Genomic DNA, 23,264 nt, shown 5'->3' with positions numbered 1-23,264 from the left:
CAGGCGTCCCTTAATCTGCAGTGGCGGTCACCCTGACCGCAATACCGAGAGTGGCGTCACCAAAATCCTAAAAGAAGGTTCCCTACCTGTGACCAGACTGTTACATCCACGTGGAGTCCCTGAAGGTAATGCACCGATACAACACCTGTGGGGCTTCATATCAACAATGTATAGAGTGTATTTTTGTTTAATTTATTGTTAGCTTCATTGAAAAAAAAAGTGCTTTTCTTTCAAAAATAAGGAAATATCCAAGTGACCCTAAATTTTTGAACTGTAGTGTAATCGCATACATTTCCTCACTATCTAATCTATACCAGCGGTGACCGCTGAGTGGAGCCTAACGACGCGCCCGTTCAGCTCTGCTACATCCTACCTCTACTGTTACACATACAATACATATTTTCACTTCCGTCCTTCTACAGTATCAAAGTGCTTTACTATATGGTAAAAGTCAATTAAAGGACTCCCAGTGAAGGAGCTCTTACCTTTGGTAGATATAAGAGCAGCTTCACTTTGCTCACTTGAACCAAAAGTGTTGGCGGCTTTTACGTAGAAAAAATAATTCTCTCCCGGTTGTAATGAAACCCTCAGCTGCTGATCTTTGATTCCAGCAACAGATCTGAAAGGAAACGGTATCCTTAATAGAAAATATACCTGTGTGTTTAGCAAATTTATTGCAGACATTTCCATGACAGTCGTATTCATCTAAATTAGAGTTTTCAGAATTCCATGCTGAAAAAACAACACTACTCTCATGTATGGGATGAACCTTCAGCCAGAGTAACATTCTGAGACGCATAAAGGTTCATCCACAAGATACACAGTAAAATTGCATTCAGAATTATAGCATTATAGCACCAGCATTGTGGAGGAAATGTGAAAAAATCTGATTCGCATGCAAGAACGTATGAAAAATCAGTCCCATTCTCCTACCGAAAAGTTGGACGAGTGGTATCCGTGTAGTGGTCCTTTGTGTCATGAGAGTGCTATGCGACTGGGTGAGTTTTTTTCTCACTTGTCATCTGTGTGCTGTCTGTGTTTGTGTTTTACACGGCTGTGTTGAAGGTGCATATGGCCCATCTGTGTGCTGTGATTTTGGCACACGTGTGCTGTCACTGTGCTATCCGTGTAACATCCAGATAGCACACGGACAGCATGGGATTCTATACTTACCTGTCCATGGTGCTGCTGTTGCTTCCAGATTTGCTGTGCAGTGAATATTCATGCGCATAATGAGCAGGACCCAGAAGCAAGTGACAGCAGCGCCAAACACAGCAACGCAGGAGACAGGGGAGTATAGAAAATAATTTTATTTCAAAGACACGTGTTTTCTCCGGTACATGTCACACTGATGTCACACGGATCACATCACAGTGTGCGGTCTGAGTGGCATCAGTGCTGCCGGAGAAAAATAGACTTATCTTCATGTGGAATGCATGGACATGCATGTGTTCCATACAGACACACGGGTCTTTGTGAAAACACTGATGTGTGTGCAGACTCATTAATTTTAATAGGTCTGCGTATGTGCGTATCTCCGGTATGTATGAAAACGGACGTCATACGTACCGGAATCACTGAGGTGTGAAGGGGCCTAAAAAAAAATAAAAACCTGCAGCATAAATTGATCCCCTCTGCAGATATAAATCCACAGTATGTCAGCTTATACTCTGGATTTTCACTGTAGTTTTCACTCTTTCCAATGTAAGGGCATGTGACACGCTGGGTGTTTTTGCGTTTTTTTAGTGCGTTTTTGTGCCATGCATTTTCTGTGTGAAATCATTGATTGGAAGGGCTAGAAAACGCAAGGAAAAAAAAACACACCAACAAATGACATGTTGCTTCTTTTTCTGCACCAAGAACTGCAAGGAAAAAAAGAAGCAATGTGCACACACACTTCAGAATTCTCGTTGACCTTGCTGGCATAACGATAGACATGGAGATTGTGGCCACAAACTGCACCAAAAACAGCACCAAAAAAATCAGTGTGTGCACAAGGCCTAAGGCTATGTGCGCACTTTCCATTTCCACCTGCTTTTCAGCTGCTTTTTAGGTCCGTTTTAAGCTGCAGCGTTTTCATGACAAAAGGCATGCGTTTTGATTTTCCAGCAAAGTCTATGGAAAATGTGGATTTCTTGTCCGCACTTTGCGTTTCCAAACGCAGCGTTTAATTTGCATATTTTGTGGCAAAAACCATGCGTTCAAAGAAGCAGCATGTCAGTTGTTTTTGCCATTTTGGCTGCGTTCTACACCCATTGTAATCAATGATTTGTAGAAAATCGCTGCCAAAATGTGAAGCAGTGCGCTTGCATTGCATTATTATTGCGATCCACATGTTTTTTTTAACATAACAAAGGCAGGTCTTTCGTCTTTGTCGGTCGGTTGGTCGGTCGGTCTGTCGGTCGATCTCTCTCTCTATGTCTCTATCTCTCTCTCTGTCCATGTCAGTCTCTCCCTCCACCCCCTCTCTCATTTACCGATCCACGATCGCCGGCGCGGCGCTGCACGGCATTCATACTGTGGCGGCTTCTTCTCTTTTGAAAAAGCCGGCCGCTCATTAATCCATCTCATATTCCCTGCTTTCCCCGCCCACCGGCGCCTATGATTGGTTGCAGTCAGACATACCCCCACACTGAGTGACAGCTGTCTCACTGCAACCAATCACATCCGCCGGTGGGGGTGTCTATATCGAGCAGTTAAAAAAATAAATAAATAAATAAATAAAAAAAAAACGACGTGCGGTCCCCCCCCATTTGGATACCAGCCAGGATAAAGCCATACGGCTGGAGGCTGGTATTTCCAGGATGGGGAGCTCCACGTTATGGGGAGCTCCCCAGCCTAACAATATCAGCCAGCAGCCGCCCGGAATTCCCGCATTCATTAGATGCGAAAGTCCCGGGACTTTACCGGCTCATCCCGACTTTCCCTGGTGCGGTGGCAAATGGGGTAATAAGGAGTTAATGGCAGCAGCCCATAGCTGCCACTAAGTCCTATCTTAATCATGGCAGGCGTCTCCCCGAGATACCTTCCATGATGAACCTGTAAGTTAAAGTAAATAAACACACACATCCAAAAAATTCTTTATTTGGAATGAAAGACAAAAAAACACCCTATTTCACCACTTTATTAATCCCTCAAAAACACCTCCATGTCCGACGTAATCCACGCAAGGTCCCACGACGCTTCCAGCTCTGCTACATCGGAAGCTGACAGGAGCGGCACTAGAACACCGCCACTCCTGTGAGCTCCATGCAGCAACTGAAGTGAGTCACGCGATTAGCTTGAGCTGTCACTGAGATTACTCGCGGCCACCGCTCTCACGTGGAGAACTGCAGCTGTGACCGCGAGTAACCTGAGTGAAAGCACAGCTGATCACGCGGCTCACTGCAGTCACTCAGGGGATTTGCGATCACAGGTGAGTCCTTCACGTGTGACCGCAAATCAAGCCGCGGCACACGCACACAGCCGCGCGATCACAATGAAGTCGAGTGAAGTTCATCCGAGTTCATTCTGATCTCGCGGCATTGTCCGCAGCCAGCCATGACAGTGACAGTGCGGTCCCACTCGGCTCTGCTGCAAGTCTATGGGGATGCTGCAGAGCCAAGTGGGTGTGTATGTCGCGGGCGGGGAGGATGCCGCTGCTGCACTCGCTAACGCTCGGGTCCGGCACTGCTCGAGCGGCGCTCCTCGCCCGTGAGTGAAAAGGGTGGTTGGTTTGGGGGATTTAGTCCGTGACGCCACCCACGGGTTGTGGTGAAGATGGGCACCACCGCTGCTGGTGATGGGGATCCCGGGAGCGATGGCAGGGAGCAGCTGGGATGTTGTTTTCCCCCTCCGTGGGTAGGGGTCGGTGGTCCCGGGGCCCGATGGTGTGACGGGGAGGCAGGGTTGGTGAGGTGCAGGGTTGCAGGGACAGCGCGGCGCGGTGCCGGATGGCACGGGTGTACTCACTCAGTAAGATATGCACAAAGTCCTCGGTAAACCAAACGGCTGGATGGACGGGTCCCGCAGCCGGCTGCAGTGTCTCTCCCCGGACAGGTGATGGCGGCTGTCTTTCCCTGCACCTTTATGTACTGTTTTGACTACGATGGGTCCTCAACGGTAGTCTGCTCCCCGGTGTATGGATGCCGGAGGAGCCCGTTTGCCCGCAGGCGCTGGCCCTTGGGTCTCTAGCCTTTGGCGGTAGCTGTATACCCTCACGGTGCGGACGGTTGCCTTCTAACGGGTCTTTGGTTGTTAGGAAACCCCTGGGGTTTCTGTCACACTCGGATTTGACTGTTGACGGCGACTCCAAGCCTAGTCGGGGTCCGATGGCCCTGCCTGTGTGTGCTGGCTTCACTTCGCTCCCCGGTCGGTACCGGCGGGCCACTGCCCGACCCCGGTCCTACGGTTCCGCGTTGATCCACCACTCCTGCAGACGGCCACCACCGTCTGCAACCTTGTTGTCAGTGCCTGGGCCACAAACCCAGACACTCTCCACTTTACTCCTCTCACTTCAACCTCCAGGACAAATCTGTCACTTTTCCCGCCTCCAGGCCTGTGAACTCCTTGGTGGGTGGGGCCAACCGCTTGGCTCTGCCCTACCCAGTGTGGACATCAGACCCTGGAGGGAGGCAACAAGGATTTTGTGTTTGGCTAATGTTACTGTCTAGTGGGGGGGGATGTGTGTGTGTTACCTGTGACGACCTGGCTAGTCCAGGGCGCCACACGTACTGTGAAAAATGTGCATTCTGGATGCTTTTCCCACTCTGTCTATGGCAGAGAAAGCATCCAGAACGCATGAATTCTCTCCAGGAATGTCTGCACTTTGCGTTCTGCAGAATGCGTCTCAGAATGCAGCTTTTTCAGCTGCGTTCTGAGACGCACACGCAGTGACTTTTTCGCTGCAGAATTGAACTGCAAAGTGCGCACATAGCCTTAGGCGGGCTTTGCACGTTGCGACATCGCAAGCCGATGCTGCGATGTCGCACGCGATCGTCCCCGCCCCCGTCGCAGGTACAATATCTTGTGAAAGCTGGCGTAGCGAAAATTATCGCTACGCCAGCTTCACATGCACTCACCTACCCTGCGACCGTCGCTCTGGCCGGCGACCCGCCTCCTTATTAAGGGGGTGGGTCGTGCGGGGTCACTGCGACGTCACACGGCAGGCGGCCAATCGGAGCGGAGGGGCGGAGATGAGTGGGATGTAAACATCCCGCCCACCTCCTTCCTTCCGCATATTCTACGGAAGCCGCGGTAACGCCGGTAGGAGATGTTCCTCGCTCCTGCGACTTCACACACAGCGATGTGTGCTGCCGCAGGAGCGAGGAACAACATCGGACCGTCGCGTCAGCGTAATTATGGATTACGCCGATGCTGCACCGATGATACGATTACGACGCTTTTGCGCTCGTTAATCGTATCATCGAGCCTTTACACACTACGATGTCGCATGCGATGCCGGAAGTACGTCATTTTCAATTTGACCCCACCGGCATCGCACCTGGATGTCGTAGTGTGCAAAGCCCGCCTAAGGCTACATTCTCACGAGGAGTATTTGGTGAGTTTTTGATGTTGCAGCTTTTCTGCTGCATTTCTGCACCAATTATGTAAATTAGATTACTTGCCTTTTTTAATTGCTTTCTTTTTTACATGTGTTTTTATTGCGTTTTTCGCGTTGCAGTTTTTGTCTACTTTTGGTAAATCATGTTTTAATAAAGCTGCCTTGATTTTGACACTTTCTGGTATTTGACATTGACAATATTTTATTGATATAGTCATGAGTGGATTACAAGTGATTTTAGTGTGTTCCCTCAGCGGAAATGTGTTACAAACCCATATGTGTGTTTTACTGAGAATTTTACACATCCAAAGCAATTCTGTGAGGAAAATCAGCACACAAAACTCAGCATATAAACAAGAGAAATTGATATGCTCTGGAGGTTTAAAAATGCAGTGTGAAAAAAAGCACAGGGAGCATGAGATTTCTATTAATCCTATCCACTCTGCTGGAACTATGCACAACTAAATTTAATTCAAACCTAAAGCGGGCTTTACACGCTGCGACATCGCTAATGCGGAGTCGTTGGGGTCACGGAATTTGTGACGCACATCCGGCCGCATTAGCGATGTTGCTGCGTGTGACTCCGATAAGCGATTTTGCATCGTTGCAAAAACGTGCAAAATCGCTAATCGGCGACATGGGGGTCCATTCTTAAAAATCGTTACTGCAGCAGTAACGAAGTTGTTCCTCGTTCCTGCGGCAGCACACATCGCTCCGTGTGACGCCGCAGGAACGAGGAAGCTCTCCTTACCTGCCTCCCGGCCGCTATGCGGAAGGAAGGAGGTGGGCGGGATGTTACGTCCCGCTCATCTCCGCCCCTCCGCTGCTATTGGGCGGCGGTTCAGTGACGCTTCAGTGACGTCGCTGTGACGCCGCACGGACCGCCCCCTTAGAAAGGAGGCGGTTCGCTCGTCACAGCGACGTCGCCGGACAGGTAAGTATGTGTGACGGCTGTTGTGCGACACGGGCAGCGATTTGCCCGTGTCGCGCAACAGATGGGGGCGGGTACCCACACTAGCTATATCGGGACCGATATCGCAGTGTGTAAAGTAGCCTTTAGGCCACGTGCACACATTGAGTATTTGGTGAGTTTTTTATTTTTACCTCAGTATTTGTAGCCAAAACCAGGAGTAGAGCAATCAAAGGAAAAGTCTAATAGAAACACGGGCCCCACTGCTGTATTTATCACCCACTCCTGGTTTTGGCTACAAATATTGAGGCAATATCTTACCAAAAACTCAACGAGTGCACGTGGCCTAAAAGATATCTGCCGCAAAACCACAGCATTTGCACCACTAAATTGCCAACAAATAATGTATGACTCAGTGCAATTTTTGTCTCTTTGGAATGTTGATAATAAACTAATCCATATAGACTTATGCCTGCTTTACACGAGACGACCGATTGTACAATTTCACGATCGATCCTACCCGCCCCCATTGTTTGTGCGTCACGGGCAAATCTCTGCCGTGTCGCACAACGTCGTGAAACCCCCGTCACACGTACTTACCTGCTGAGCGACCTCGCTGTGGGCGGTGAACATCCTCTTCCTGAAGGGGGAGGGACGTTCGGCGTCACAGCGACGTCAAATAGCCACCGGCCAATAGAAGCGGAGGGGAGGAGATGAGCAGGACGTAAGCATCCCGCCCACCTCCTTCCTTCCGCATAGCCGCCGGGAGCCGCGGGACGCAGGTAAGCTGTGTTCATCGTTCCCGGGGTGTCACACGGAGCGATGTGTGCTACCCCGGGTACGATGAACAACCGGCACCATTTTAATTAAACAATTTTTTGAAACTGAGCGACGAGTACACGATTTGTGAGCGATACTGCGTCGCTCGGAGGTGTCACACGAGACGACGTCGTGAACTATGCCGGATGTGCGTCACGAAAACCGTGACCCCGACGATGCATCGCACGATAGCTCATCTCGTGTAAAGCACCCTTTACTTTTAGGCTGGAGTAACACTTGCTTGTGACTTGTGCGAGGCTTGCATTGCATCGTCAGGACCGGCTACCGGCTCTCCTGACAGGAACTGGTGAGCTGCGTAGAAATACATGAAGCTGATCCACTCCTATCAGGAGATACGGTGGCCATTGCGGGCAGTGCGATGTAATCCTCGCGCGAGTGACACTCAAGTGTGACTCCTGCCTTAGAGCTGCTCACATGTCTGTATATACTGTGAACTCACTCCGCTTATCATCCAGAAAAGTTGGACAAGTGAAATCTATTTCGTATTCCATACGTCATCCAAGTGCTGTGCGAGTGTGCGATTTTGTTTTCTCATCTAGCATCTGTATGCAATGCACATTTTTTGAGCAGCCATTATTCCACAATCATTTACTGGACCATTTAAAGTGTTCTCTGCTACAGACTGGTAATGTATATGTAAGAAACAGATGCCACTGGGATGGTCCGTGTGACATCCAATTTTTTTTTTTTTCTCACACCTATAGGCTTGCAATGGTGAGCCTCGTCCATATGCACAGCCATAGGCAGCATGCTGCAATCTTTTCCTCATGCCGATTAGGGCTGATGAAAAACTTGAAGATCAGCACTGACTCATTGAATAATATTGATGTGAGTGCAATCCGTGAGTGAACCCTTAGCGTTAAACGTTCCCCCTATAGTAGAGGTACTATGAATGCTTACCTGAGCCCCTCTCCCTCTGAGGAGTACTGCTTGCACCATTCCAGTGTGAATGACTCTGTGGATTCATGATGTGATGTGCTCCATCTGATCACCGCCGTGTCCCAGCAGACAGTACACTCCTCCGCTTTAATCACTGGGGTGGAAGGAGCTGGACAAGAAATATGTAGGAAACAAATTATTTCAATCTTTTTTTATAGCTTATATAGTGCTATCATATTCCACAGAGCTTTACATACATTACTATTACCCTCTCAGGCATTGACTAAGGACCACGAAGGTCAGAAACATGTCGCCTTGTTCATATCCTTTGATCTGCATCGTAGAAGCATTTTTTTTAATGTATTTTCTCAGTTAATTAAAAGAGTTTTTGGATTTTATTTCGGGACAAGTGTTGTTTTTTTTCTATTTATACATTATTATTATTAGTGATGAGCGAGCACTACCACGTTCGGGTGTTCAATACTCATAACGAGCATGCGGATGCTTGGACGACCTTGACTCGTGTACCTGTACCGCCCCTGCAGCAGTCGGACTGCTCAGATCCAAGGTTGCTGTGGCTCGAGGGTCTCCGGACCCGGGGGCTTACAGCCTCCCGAAAATAAAAGGGGGGTCTATTTACAGGGGGGTTAGTGTTCGTGACACCACCCGTGGTTCGCGGTAAGGGGAGTACTGCCGCTGCCGATGGGAGTACCCGGGGGAGATGGAGCGGGGCAGCCAGATGACGTTTCCTCCACGGGTAGGGTAGACCCTGGGACTCTGGATGATGGAGGTGTAGGGAAGCATGGTGCAGGACAGGCGGGCAGATTCAGGGGAGCGCAGCGTACTCACTCAGGCCGTATGGATGTTGGTGCGACCATTAAGCAGACTCTGACACAAGAGTAAACCAAGTCTCTGGGTACCGCTGCCACTCAGGGGAGCTCATCCGGGAATCCGTCCCCGTAGGTATTGCTGATGGTTCTGGACCTGCCTCTATGCACTATATTTAGATGGTTCTGAGTGAACCTTCAGCTTGAAGCTTTCAGGGTCCCGCTCCTTATGATTAGTTAGAGGAGCTGTGCTCTCGATGGCTGACACTTGGGATTTCAGTGGGCCGCATGAGCTGGAAAGCCCTAGCCCCTCGTTGTGTTGGTGCCTTCGATCTCTGAGCTCTTGGGGAAAGTTCATAAAGAGACTATCCTCCACAGGTTAATTATCAGGTTGCATAAAGCAACTCCCTGATCCAGGGTCCAGTACCCCGCCATGCTCGGTACCAGTCCGGTTAATAGATTTTCTGGTGCCGACCGCTCTCCAAAACTAAGTCTGGGCACCCTTCTCCGATACCCTACGACCGGGTCTCTGACTCCTCCGGTCCCAGACCACCGTCTGCGACCTAGCCAAAGTCTCCCAGGGAGCTACTACTCCCTCAGCTCCTCACTCTCTGAGGGCTACTACTCAACTGACTATGTCCCTCCCACCAGCCTATCTGACCCCTAGGCTGGTGGCCCTTTTCCAGCTAGACCATCCACTGGTGTGCCTGACAGGGTGTGGTGTGAGGAGTGGTTAGGATTTGAATGCTGATGGAGCAATACCAAAGGTTAGGATCCCAGAGCCATGGGGGGGGTGAGTTCTGCTCCATAAGAAAAAGGAGTGCACTTCCTTGTGACACCCTGATAGATTCAGGGGCGTCACATACCAACTATAATGGAAGTCAATGGGGAACTCAAGCAATTTTCTGTAAGATCTTTGAGTTTCCCATTGACTTCCATTTAAAGCTTCCATTTAACTCGGTACACAAGGCAAGCCATTCCTAACATCCAACTGCTCATTAAGAGTACAACAGTGCTCTCTCATCTCTAATTATTATCACTGTTCCCAATGGGGCTCATTCTAATTTCACTATGTCTTTAGAATGTAGGAGGAAACCCACACAAACATGGGGAGAACATACAGACTCCTTGCAGATGTTGTCCTTGGTGGGATTTGAACCCAGGACCCCAGCGCTGTACAACCACTGAGCCACCATGCTGCCCAGAATTATATATTAACTAGACTATGAGCTGTCTCTTATAATTGCTATTACTTTCATTAATTTTCTATTGTAATAGCAGATCCCTGAAGACACACACTATTGCACATATGGTTAAAGAAACCTGTCATTTCGAGGGGCTGTTGATTAGTCTTTGGCTTTGTGATCCTCTTTTGTTTCTATGGTAACGAATGTTACATCATATGATAGCCTTGTGTGTCTAATATATGTTTTCAAAATGTTCTGTTTGTTGCTTATGGCAACAGTGTTCTACACACGCGGGAAAACAAAATGGCGGAGTCTAATGTGATATTCACAGCAACTGAGAGCAGAGAGGTGATAAAATTCTTGTTTTTGCAAGGAAAGTCCGCAAAGGATATTCATGGTGATATGTCGCAGACATTGGGGGATCAATGCCCTTCATATTTCACAGTTAAGAACTGGTTTGCAAATTTAAAACGGGCCACTTCAGCATCAATGATGAGGAACGTTTTGGACGACCGAGAGTGGTTGTTGTTCCGGAGATCGTCGAAGCTGTGCACAACCTCATACTGGAGAATCCACGAACTTCAGCTAAAGCAATAGCAGACATCATGGGGATTTCCCGAGAGCATGTTTGTGTCATTATCCATGAACATTTGGACATGAGGAAGTGATCTGCAAAGTGGGTCCCCAAATGTTTGACAACAGATCAGAGAAGCATGCGAGTGAAACTTCCTGGTCCATTTGTCATAATTTCCGGACTGATAAGAACTTCCTGGATCGTCAGGTCACTATGGATGAGACCTGGATTTATTTGTATGACACTGAAAACAAGGAGCAGTAAAAAGAGTATAAAAAGTAGAGGCACAGTGGTTCTCCTCATCCAAAGAAGTTCAGAGTGCAAAAATCAGCCACTAAGGTGGTATGCGTCTGTGTTCTGGGATAAGGAGGGTATGCTACTAGTAGACTACCTTCAAAAGGGTTCCACCATCAATGCAAGGTATTACATTGAACTTTTGGACCAATTGAAAGCAGCTCTGAAGGCCAAAAGGTGCAGAAAGCTGTTCAAATGAATCTTGTTCCTGTAGGGGGGTGGCAGGAGCCCTAGAAACCTCCACGAATACTTGGCGCTGGTGTTGTGAGAATACAGTTGAATATATGTAGGTCACCGGCTACAGAAACAGTCATGTGAAGGTTGTGGGTTGTGGTGCAGTTCTGCAGTATACCACAAGATGGCTCAGTACCCCCTTGTTCAGTCCAGGGGAGGGAGATAGACCCCCTGGAGTAGAAAATGGAGGAGAAGGAGTTTAGGAGGTAGTAATGGGGAAAGAGAGAAAGAAGGAGGCTGTTCAGACAGAGTGGAAGAGAGAAATCGGTTCCTGGGGCAAAAGAAGGGCGCCCCTGCGGCAAGTGGGCTGGTATGACAGACAAGGACGCGAAGCGTGTGGCCAAGTACTAGGGACAACCACTGTGAATCTAGTGCTGAGGGACTCCTGAAGTGGGGATCAGCCACTATACCCAAACCCGTAACGGGAAGTGCCGGTGCTCCTGGAAGCCGTTGGGACTCTGTAACAGCCGGGTTAAGAAAAGTGATGTGGAAATGTGTATCCTGTCCTCTGAAGAATGTATGCCTCTCTTATGGAAAAGAAGGTTCTTATGAAACGTTCATCTACAGTGAAGTTGATGTGTTGGAAGAAAATCCGGTATCTGACTCTGATTTACTGGGACTATAGCCTACCACAGAGAAAAAGGAGCCAAAGCCCATGAGAGCCTGCACCCCCCCTTTCTCTCTGTTTTCCTCTCTGTCTGCCTCTCTGTTTCTGTCTGTCTCTCTCTATCTGTCTCTTTCTCTCTAAAGCCCACTTTACACGTTGCAATTAGTTGTACAATCGCATTTGCGATGTGACACGCCCAGGTTGCATATGGGATCTTATGAGATTTCACGTTGGTCGTTCATTTGCTGTCACACGAGCGTTAGTAGTCTATGTTAAATTGATCAATGTTATGTGCGATCCTTTAGATCATGTGTTCTGTGACGTATGCATTGGGCACCTTTTTTTTTTTTTATTTATTGACTTGCCAAGCGTGTGTAATGTGTAGGGATGTGTTTTTACTATGTCATCTGCCATTCAGCTCTGCTACATGGTCGCTGACAGCAGACTCAGACAGCCATGTAGCAGAGCTGAATGGCAGATGACAGCAGACACAGACAGAGCCGCACTGTCAGAATGAACTCGGGTGAACTTCACCCGACTTCATTGTCATGCTGCGGCTCTGTCTGTGTCGCGTCCTGATTAGCGGTCACCAGTGAAGGACTCACCGGTGACCGCTAATCTCCTAAATTACTGAAGTTAGCAGCCCTCTCTCATACTCACCAATCCCCGATCCCCGGCACTGCACGGCGTTCACACTGCTCCGGCGGCCTTTACTGTTTTGAAAAAGTCGGCCGCCCATTAAACAATTTCGTATTCCCTGCTTTCCCCGCCCACCGGCGCCTATGATTGGTTACAGTGAGACACGCCCCCACACTGAGTGACAGGTGTCACACTGCACCCAATCACAGCAGCCGGTGGGCGTGTCTATACTGTGTAGTGAAATAAATAATTAAATAATTAAAAAAAATGGCGTGCGGTTCCCCCCAATTTTAAAACCAGCCAGATAAAGCCATACGGCTGAAGGCTGGTATTCTCAGGATGGGGAGCTCCACGTTATGGGGAGCCCCCCAGCCTAACAATATCAGCCAACAGCCGCCCAGAATTGCCGCATACATTATATGCGACAGTTCTGGGACTGTACCCGGCTCTTCCCGATTTGCCCTGTTGCGTTGGCAAATCGGGGTAATAAGGAGTTATTGGCAGCCCATAGCTGCCAATAAGTCCTAGATTAATCATGTCAGGCGTCTATGAGACACCCTCCATGATTAATCTGTAAATTACAGTAAATAAACACACACACCCGAAAAAATCCTTTATTAGAAATAAAAACACAAACATATACCCTGGTTCACCACTTTAATCAGCCCCAAAAAGCCCTCCTTGTCCGGCGTACTCCAGGATGCTCCAGCGTCGCTTCCAGCGCTGCTGCATGGAGGTGACCGGAGCTGCAGCAGACACAGCCGCTCCGGTCACCTCCACGCAGGTAATGAAGAAGCTAAAGAAGCTAATGAAGACAGCCGCGCGATCAGCTGCTGTCACTGAGGTTACCCGCTGTCACTGGATCCAGCGGTGGCCGCGGGTAACCTCAGTGACAGCTCAGCTGATCGCGCTACTCACCTCAGTTGCTGCGTGGAGGTGATAGGAGCAGCGGTGAGTAGCGCGATCAGCTGAGCTGTCACTGAGGTTACCCGCGGCCACCGCTGGATCCAGTGACAGTGGGTAACCTCACTGACAGCTCAGCTGATCGCACGGCTGTCTTCATTACCTGCGTGGAAGTGACCGGAGCGGCTGTGTCTGCTGCAGCTCCGGTCACCTCCATGCAGCAGCGCTGGAAGCGACACTGGAGCATCCTGGAGTACGCCGGACAAGGAGGGCTTTTTGGGGCTGATTAAAGTGGTGAACCAGGGTATATGTTTGTGTTTTTATTTCTAATAAAGGATTTTTTCGGGTGTGTGTTTATTTACTGTAATTTACAGATTAATCATGGAGGGTGTCTCATAGACGCCTGACATGATTAATCTAGGACTTATTGGCAGCTATGGGCTGCCAATAACTCCTTATTACCCCGATTTGCCAACGCACCAGGGCAAATCGGGAAGAGCCGGGTACAGTCCCAGAACTGTCGCATATAATGTATGCGGCAATTCTGGGCGGCTGTTGGCTGATATTGTTAGGCTGGGGGGCTCCCCATAACGTGGAGCTCCCCATCCTGAGAATACCAGCCTTCAGCCGTATGGCTTTATCTGGCTGGCTTTAAAATTGGGGGTTCGCACGCCGTTTTTTTTAATTATTTAATTATTTATTTCACTACACAGTATAGACACGCCCACCGGCTGCTGTGATTGGGTGCAGTGTGACACCTGTCACTCAGCGTGGGGGCGTGTCTCACTGCAACCAATCATAGGCGCCGGTGGGCGGGTAAAGCAGGGAATACGAGATTGTTTAATGGGCGGCCGGCTTTTTCAAAACAGTAAAAACCGCCGGAGCAGTGTGAACGCCGTGCAGCGCCGGGGATCGGGGATCGGTGAGTATATGAGAGAGGGGGATAGACTGACATGGACAGAGAGTGAGGGACAGAGATAGTGACCGACTGACAGAGATTAGTGACTGACAGACATTGTGAGGCGCTTCAGAACGCAGCTTTTCAGCTGCGCTCTGAAGCGGACCTTTTTTAAGCTGCGGTGCAGAGCGCACACCTGCGCACATAGCATCAGACATCAAAATCGTATGAGGGATGTCACACGTTACAATTGACTAGGTTCGTGCAACAAAACGCTCAATTCTAGAGAATGATACGATGTGTTTGCGATCAACGGTTTTGCGTTCAATCCTGATCGCAAGTAGATGTCACACGCAGATACCTCACAAACGATGCCGGATGTGCGTCACTTACAACTTGACCCCAACGACAGATTGTGAGATATATTGAAGCGTGTGTAGCGGGCTTAACTCTCTCTGTCTGTCTGTCTGTCTCTCTCCTTGTCTGTCTGTCTCTCTCCTTGTCTGCCTCTCTCTCTGTCTCTTTCAATTTCTATCTATTCATCTCTTTGTCTCTCTGTCTCTCTATCCATCTCTTTCTGTCTCCCCGTCTCTCTCTCTGTCAGTCACTTTGTCTCTCTGTCCCTCTGTCTGTTTCTCCATCTGCCTTTCTCTCTGTCGGTCTCTCTTTATCCATCTCTCTGTGTCTTTATCCATCTCTCTCTCTCTCTCTCTCTCTCTCCCTGTCTCTTTCCCTGTCTCTCTCTCTGTCTCTCCCTGTCTCTCTCTCTGTCTCTCCGTCTCTTTGTCTGTCATTCTCCCTGTCTGCTGCTCTCTCTGTCTGTCTCTGTCTCTCTCTCTCTCTCTGTCTGTCTCTCTCCCTGTCTGCCTCTCGGGGAGAAGTCTGATCTCGGAATGCCAAGTGCCAAATTGGATGTTTCCGAACAATCATATCTAATGATGTTAATTCATTATCATAATAATACCAGGTTACAAAAATCAAGAAAGTGCCACACAAAAAAAGAAGAGGAATAGTAATGGTGGTGTCACACACAGCGACAACGACAACGACGTCGCTGCTACGTCACCATTTTCTGTGACGTTGCAGCGACGTCCCGTCGCTGTCGCTGTGTGTGACATCCAGCAACGAGCTGGCCCCTGCTGTGAGGTCGCCGATCGTTGCTGAATGTCCAGCTTCATTTTTTGGTTGTCGCTCTCCCGGTGTGACGCACAGATTGCTGTGTGTGACAGCGAGAGAGCGACGAAATGAAGCGAGCAGGGAGCAGGAGCCGGCGTCTGGCAGCCTGCGGTAAGCTGTAACCAAGGTAAACATCGGGTAACCAAGGTGGTTACCCGATATTTACCTTCGTTACCAGCCTCCGCAGCTCTCACGCTGCCAGCGCCGGCTCCGGCTCTCTGCACATGTAGCTGCAGTACACATCGTGTAATTAACCCGATATGTACTGTAGCTAGGAGAGCAGGGAGCCAGCGCTCAGTGTGCGCGGCTCCCTGCTCTCTGCACATGTTGTAGCACAGCGACGCCTGTCGTTATGATCGCTGCTTCGGCTGCTGTGTTTGACAGCTAAGCAGCGATCATAACAGCGACTTACAAGGTCGCTGCTACGTCACCATTTTGGTGACGTAACAGCGACGTCGTTGTCGCTGTCGTTTAGTGTGACCCCAGCTTTAGTCGGCATTTTGTACTCTACTACATGTCAGAGTAGATGTCTGGGGAATGTCCATCATTTGCCAAGTGAATGTGCTAAGCTCTGACACCACAACTACAGTATCTGATAAACAACAGTATCAGATGTAGTGGGCGAGTCAACAAGTAGGGACATTTGCCTCCTATGTGCTGCGATAACACCTAATACAGAATGACATTTCACAGAATCCCATACAGCGACGTTGTAGGGGAAGTTATGCAGACATCACGTTTATCATGGAACAGATTTTGGCAGTGAGTAAAGGGGGTTTCCACACAAGTTGTCCTCCTGATACAATTGTGTTCAAATCAGAATATCAAAGAGCTGGATTATGTCTCAGGGCAACGAAACAAACAGCTCTGAGGAAGTAAAGTTATGTCTAGACAGGCAAATAGGTCTCATACAGCAATATATTGTTTTAACCTTTGCTAAACTTAAAGCAACTGTGGTTTAATTTTGTCATAAATGAATAGTTCACATGACAAAAAAAAACATTGTAATATGTTATCATATAAAGCTGCCTTTTTCCTCTTTTCTTCTCCTTGACTGATCCTTCATTCCCCAAATCCTCAGTACATGGGTAAAATTTGCCTTCATTGAATACAGATTACCCATTAGTTAGTTTGGAATAAAGGGGGCTTTACACGCTACGATATCGTTAATGTTTGGTCGCCGGGGTCAAGTTGTTAGTGACGCACATCCGGCGTCATTAATGATATCGCAGCGTGTCATACTTACCAGCGACCTTAGGCGACCTCAAAAATGGTGAAAATCGTTCACCATGGAGAGGTCGTCCCAAAGTCAAAAATCGGTAAGGGTTATTTAGCGTGGTGGTTCATCGCTCATGCGGCAGCACACATCGCTATGCGTGACACCGCATGAGCGAGGAACGTCTCCTTACCTGCCGCCGGCCCCAATGAAGAAGGAAGGAGGTGGGCGGGATGTTACGTCCTGCTCATCTCCGCCCCTCTGCTTTGATAGGCCGGCCGCTTAGTGACGTTGCGTTGACGTCGCTGTGATGCCGAACGTCCCTCCCCCTTGAAGGAGGGATTGTTCGGCAGTCACAGCGCCGCCGCCGACCAGGTAAGTATGTGTGACGCTGCGTAGCGATAATGTTCGCTACGGCAGCGATCACAAACAATCGCATGCGCGACGGGGGCGGGTACTTACACGGTCGCTATCGCTAGAAATTGCTAGCGATAGCGCTACCGTGTAAAGCCCCCTTTACAGTTGGTGCTCAGAAAGTTCTATGAAGATCTAACTGTCAAGACAGGAGAACTTGCAGCAGAATGTCTGTTGTTTAAAAGCACCAACTGTCATCTATATTAATAACAGTGAAATCTGTCTTCACTGAATAAGGCTCTGTGCGCACACTGCATTTTTACCCGCGTTTTTTGTGCGTTTTTGCTGCAGAAATTTCTTGAGAAAATGGTTGTAACCTTTCTGCAGACATTCCCCAGAAAAACCTATGGAAAAAAAAATAGTTGTGCGCACACTCCGTTTTTTTTCTCAAGAACATTCTTTCTGCAGAATTTCTTGAGAAAAAGAATGTGCATGTCACTTCTTTTCTGCAGCTACCTGCATTTTTTGTCATAGATAATGGTAAAAAACGCAGGGACCAACCTGTGGAAAAAAAACGCATCAAAAACACATAAAAAATGTGCAAAAACTCATGCGTTTTTTGGTGCGTTATTGGTGCATTTTTTTAACGCAAGTGCGCTAATCTTTCAGACTCTCCAGGAATTTCTTGAGAAAAATCCTTTTTCTAGTGCGCACAGGGCCTAAAGATTTTACAGATATTACCCATGAATTTGGAGTGAATAATCAGGTCAGGAGGAGAAAAAAAGCAGAATTCTCTGATAAGATATATTACAAAATTTCTTATTGTCATGTGTACTATTGAGTTATTAAAATTAAAATGACAGCCAATATTGACTGGCTGAGCGAATGCAGAGATCCTAGGAAAATACTGCTAAACTCCGGCAAAATATCGATTGAAAACACTTGAGCGCATACCCTGTATTCTAAGGGCGCAATGAATCCCCCGCTGTCCGGTGGCTGAATCCCTGCAGGGTGAAGGAGAGTATGACATGCCAGAGAAGCTGCGCTAGTAAAGAAAGCGTGCAGCCTATCATGTCACCGACGGGAGAGGACCAGGCAAATGATAGCCAAACGGCATTGGAAGGAGGCAGGTGAGGAGAATAGAGGAGACAGTGCAGGGAGTCTGGATTGCAAATAAGCCTCACTGGACACAGAGAAAATGGCGTCAGGCCATAAAAACGCCATCCCCCTGCAGAGCAGACAACTTTATCAAAACATATAGAAGATGATCCCATAATAAGGGACTTTTTTTCCGCAGTCTCTAAATGTAATGAATATATAAACTTGGCTCAGACCGCTATCAGTTGGGTGCTTATGGGGTAAAAAAATTATACCATACATGAAGGGAGAACCCAAGCACTCATAAGGAAAATATAGAAGAGAATGTATGGATGCAATTTTTAAATTTTGATTTTCAGGAAAGAGTACACCAAACAAAGGAAGCAAAACCCAAAGTTTAGGCTGCGACAAGCCTCTTTCAAGGTTTTGCGTAATGATTTGATGCAGGATAGCATGGGGCACTGACAGACAACCATCAATAACAAAGTCTGCGGTGCTCGTAATTTGCAGTTTCTCAAAATCAAATAGCAAATGGAGGGGTGGAGGAACAAGGTGCTGAAGTATAGAGAGTGCACCTTAGATATCAGCCTGGGTCTAAGGAAGAGTACTATGAAACAGTGGTGACCGCCACAGCAGCCACTGCCACCACTATTTCATTGGACTCTTCCTCAAACTTTCTTCCTGATTGTTGTCCGCCAAAATGTAATGAAACTGTCACGCTGTACTCTAAGATGTACAATAGCAGTACAGCGCAGTAATGTGGGACTGAGAGGATTCCTGAAACTATCTGAGAAGGTAGTTAGCTGGTAAACCACTAGGGGGCGTAAAAGTGGAGGAAACGTATGAGCAGGGAATTCCCTAGCAGAGGTAATACTAGTCAAGCCCACCAGATGGCAGTAGAATCGTCAGAAAGCCGTGTCACAACATGAGGTCTTGTAAGTACACAAGGGCAAAGTCTAAACGTAGTCAGAGGGAAGCAAATAGTCAGTAGCCAGGAAATCAGTGCCTAGAAGCGAAGGGGAGTGGGAAGACAAGACAGAATTAAGGTAAACAGATAAGGAACGAACAGGGAGACAGCGGGAGAGACACTGATGGAAACAGACAACAGAGGAGGTTAACAGGTCAGGAGAACACGGAGGTCAGGAGGGGGCAGGGCAGACAACAGGTCACTCAAGAGCAGAACACAGCAGAGCCAGAAATATCACTGGCGAAGTCCAAGAGAAACAGTGCCCTAATAAAGCAGCCTGATCTCCAGAACGAGGCAGAAAGGATTAACCCCTAACGTGACCTGCATCAGAAGTGAAACTAAAAAAAAGGCTCAGCTCCAGCTGAGCCAGGAGTCAACCATGACAGAAACACTGGCAAGTCTGATCACACATATGGGATCATTGAACGAAGATATGTTGCTAATAAGATATGACTTGTAGAAAGCATTTGAAACAATAAAAGAGTGCGAGGAGATTATGTCTGGTGGAACATCGGATTGGTCCAGTACAATCAGACTTAAAGACACATACAAAGCATTGCTGCCTTATATAACAAAAACAGATCTTGAAAACAGACTGCAGAAACAACATAAGACTTGTGGGCATCAAAGAAAATGCTGAAGGGCCTAATCCTGGATAATATTTTGAAAAACAGACCTCCACCATAGAGACCAGTCCTGATTAAATTACTACATTACAAGACAGGGACATAAAGCCAGAAATCCTGAAATCACAATTGAAGGAAGGAAAAATGTCAGTGTTCCCGGATTTCTCAGCCGAAGTGCAAAAGAGGAGGGCAGAATTCACCGAAGTTAACAGGCGGTTCAGATGTCTTCAGTTGCCTTATGCACGTATACGAAACACAAACACCTGAGGAACTGGCCAACTGGCTGGACGTCAATGACCACACATTGAGGGGTCAGGGGGAGCTGTCCAGATAAACGTCTACTGGTATAATAGAGTCCAACAAAAGTGACAACATGGACTAATGACGTGGTTGTCTGGCTGACTTCCACACTTTTAAATAAAGGAGAAGATGAAAGATGGAAATTAAGCCTATAGGAGTGTATTAGTTCTTTGGTTACACTGTGTAAAAACACGGAAGAAGATATTTTGATAAATCCTCATCCAGGTTGGAGACTGTGTTGGCTCCCAATCTCTCCCATGCAGAGAAATGTCTCGTTCTTCTGTATTTCTTTTAATGTTGTTCTTATTTATATGGGGTAGAGATGAGCGAACCGGTCCCGGTTCGGCTCGAGGCCGGTTCGCCGAACGGAGGTCCCGTTCGAGTTCGGCTCGTCGAACGTTCGACGAACCGAACTCGAACTGCATAGGAAACAATGGCAGGCAATCACAAACACAGAAAAACACCTAGAAAACACCCTCAAAGGTGTCCAAAAGGTGACAAACAACTCACAACACAACACAAACACATGGGAAAGTGACAAGGACATATACTCATGTAAAAACAAAAGAGCTGGACAAAGAAAAAGAGGAGGAGACACAGATATAGGCATGGCACGCCCTTCTAAAGTCATGTAAAACACCGCAAGGTGACTCCAAGCGGAGTCTCCCTTTTTTCCAAAAATTGGGCCCCACACACACCCACCCCTTCAGTGGCAGCACTTGTGCCCCAGTTGTACACTTCACAGCTAGATTTGCATCAAGCACATTCAAAAATACGCTATTCTTAACCGTCCCCAGGATGACACCGGGGTAGGTAGCAAAGTCTTTCCTGATCCCAGCTCTGTTCATCTTGGCTTCTTTTAAAAACACAGCAAGCAAGGGTTACTCCAAGCGGAGTCTCCCTTTTTTCCAAAAATTGGGCGACACAGACACCCACCTCATCAGTGGCAGCACTTGTGCCCTAGTTGCAAACAGGATGTTTTGATTTGCATCAAGCACATTCAAAAATACGCCATAATTAACCGTCCCCAGCATGACACCGGGGTAGGTAGATAAAGTCTTTGCTGAACCATGACTTGTCCATCTTGGCTTCTTTTAAAAACAATGTAAGCAAGGGTTACTCCAAGCGGAGTCTCCCTTTTTTCCAAAAATTGGGCCCCACACACACCCACCCATTCAGTGGCAGCACTTGTGCCCTAGTTGTACACTTCACAGCTAGATTTGCATCAAGCACATTCAAAAATACGCCATAATTAACCGTCCCCAGGATGACACCAGGGTAGGTAGCAAAGTCTTTCCTGATCCCAGCTCTGTTCATCTTGGCTTCTTTTAAAAACAATGTAAGCAAGGGTTACTCCAAGCACAGTCTCCCTTTTTTCCAAAAATTGGGCCCCACACACACCCACCCCTTCAGTGGCAGCAGTTGTGCCCCAGTTGTACACTTCACAGCTAGATTTGCATCAAGCACATTCAAAAATACGCTATTCTTAACCGTCCCCAGGATGACACCGGGGTAGGTAGCAAAGTCTTTCCTGATCCCAGCTCTGTTCATCTTGGCTTCTTTTAAAAACACAGCAAGCAAGGGTTACTCCAAGCGGAGTCTCCCTTTTTTCCAAAAATTGGGCCCCACACACACCCACCCATTCAGTGGCAGCACTTGTGCCCTAGTTCTACACTTCACAGCTAGATTTGCATCAAGCACATTCAAAAATACGCTATTCTTAACCGTCCCCAGGATGACACCGGGGTAGGTAGCAAAGTCTTTCCTGATCCCAGCTCTGTTCATCTTGGCTTCTTTTAAAAACACAGCAAGCAAGGGTTACTCCAAGCGGAGTCTCCCTTTTTTCCAAAAATTGGGCCACACAGACACCCACCCCATCAGTGGCAGCACTTGTGCCCTAGTTGCAAACAGGATGTTTTGATTTGCATCAAGCACATTAAAAAATACGCCATAATTAACCGTCCCCAGCATGACACCGGGGTAGGTAGATAAAGTCTTTGCTGAACCATGACTTGTTCATCTTGGCTTCTTTTAAAAACAATGTAAGCAAGGGTTACTCCAAGCGGAGTCTCCCTTTTTTTCCAAAAATTGTGCCCCACACACACCCACCCATTCAGTGGCAGCACTTGTGCCCTAGTTGTACACTTCACAGCTAGATTTGCATCAAGCACATTCCAAATCCACAAGCATTTACTCTCCCCAGGATGACACAGGGGTTGTAAATTCCTTCTGGATCCATGACTTGTTCATTTTGATGAACGTCAGTCTGTCCACATTGTCACTGGACAGACACGTGCGCTTATCTGTCAGCACACACCCAGCAGCACTGAAGACACGTTCAGAGACAACGCTGGCAGCTGGACACGACAAAATCTCCAAGGCGTAAGTTGATAGCTCTGGCCATTTTTCTAGGTTTGAAGCCCAAAAGGAGCAAGGCTCCAGTTGCACAGTCATGGCATCGATGTTCATTTGGAGATACTCCTGTATCATCCTCTCCAGCCGTTGACTATGTGTCAGACTTGTTGTCTCTGGTGGCCTTGCAAAGGAGGGTCTAAAAAAATTATGAAAAGATTCCATAAAATTGCTGTTACCAGCACCAGATACGGTCCTACTGGTACGTGTAGACTGTTGAAGATGACGAGACCGTCCCATGTTTGTCAAGTTACAACTGGGAGATTCACTCCCTGCACCTGCACGGTTGTTTGGTGGAAAAGCGGATCTAAGATCGAGTAACAGCTTCTGCTGATACTCCTGCATACGTGCGTCCCTTTCTATGGCTGGAATTATGTCACAAAATTTGGACTTGTACCGGGGATCTAATAGTGTGGCAAGCCAGTAGTCATCATCACTTCTAATTTTGACAATACGAGGGTCATGTTGGAGGTAGTGCAACAAGAAGGCACTCATGTGTCTTGCGCAGCCATGCGGACCAAGTCCACGCTGTGTTTGTGGCATAGAGGTGCTAACCGTTCTTTCTTCCTCTGACATCTCCCCCCAACCTCTTTCAACTGAAATTTGACCAAGGTCTCCCTCATCTGCTGAGTCTTCCATGTCCATGGACAGTTCGTCCTCCATTTCTTCATGTCCTCCTGCACCTTCCTCAACATCTCGCCTGCTACCATGCGCCCTTGTTGATCCCTGTCCCCCATGCTCCCATGCCTGGCACCTTGGTGATGATGAACGTCTGGACCTT

The 23,264-nt window shown here is 47.9% G+C and overlaps 1 protein-coding gene across 1 annotated transcript in view; it reads right to left on the bottom strand.

The window, feature by feature from the left end:
* CMYA5 (cardiomyopathy associated 5) overlaps window positions 1–23,264 on the bottom strand; it is a 118,554-nt gene that overhangs the window by 20,332 nt on the left and 74,958 nt on the right. Inside the window, exons 10-11 of the mRNA XM_075325788.1 lie at window positions 8,193–8,340; window positions 486–619 (exon numbers count right to left, since the gene is read on the bottom strand). Of these exons, the coding sequence (XP_075181903.1) occupies window positions 486–619; window positions 8,193–8,340 (282 nt within the window). The remainder of the gene's footprint in view (window positions 1–485; window positions 620–8,192; window positions 8,341–23,264) is intronic.

This window comes from Anomaloglossus baeobatrachus, chromosome 1 (genome assembly GCF_048569485.1).
Source record: "Anomaloglossus baeobatrachus isolate aAnoBae1 chromosome 1, aAnoBae1.hap1, whole genome shotgun sequence".
Lineage (NCBI taxonomy): Eukaryota > Metazoa > Chordata > Amphibia > Anura > Aromobatidae > Anomaloglossus > Anomaloglossus baeobatrachus.
Note: the sequence above shows the minus strand (reverse complement) of the source record. Positions and strands in the feature narration are given on the sequence as shown.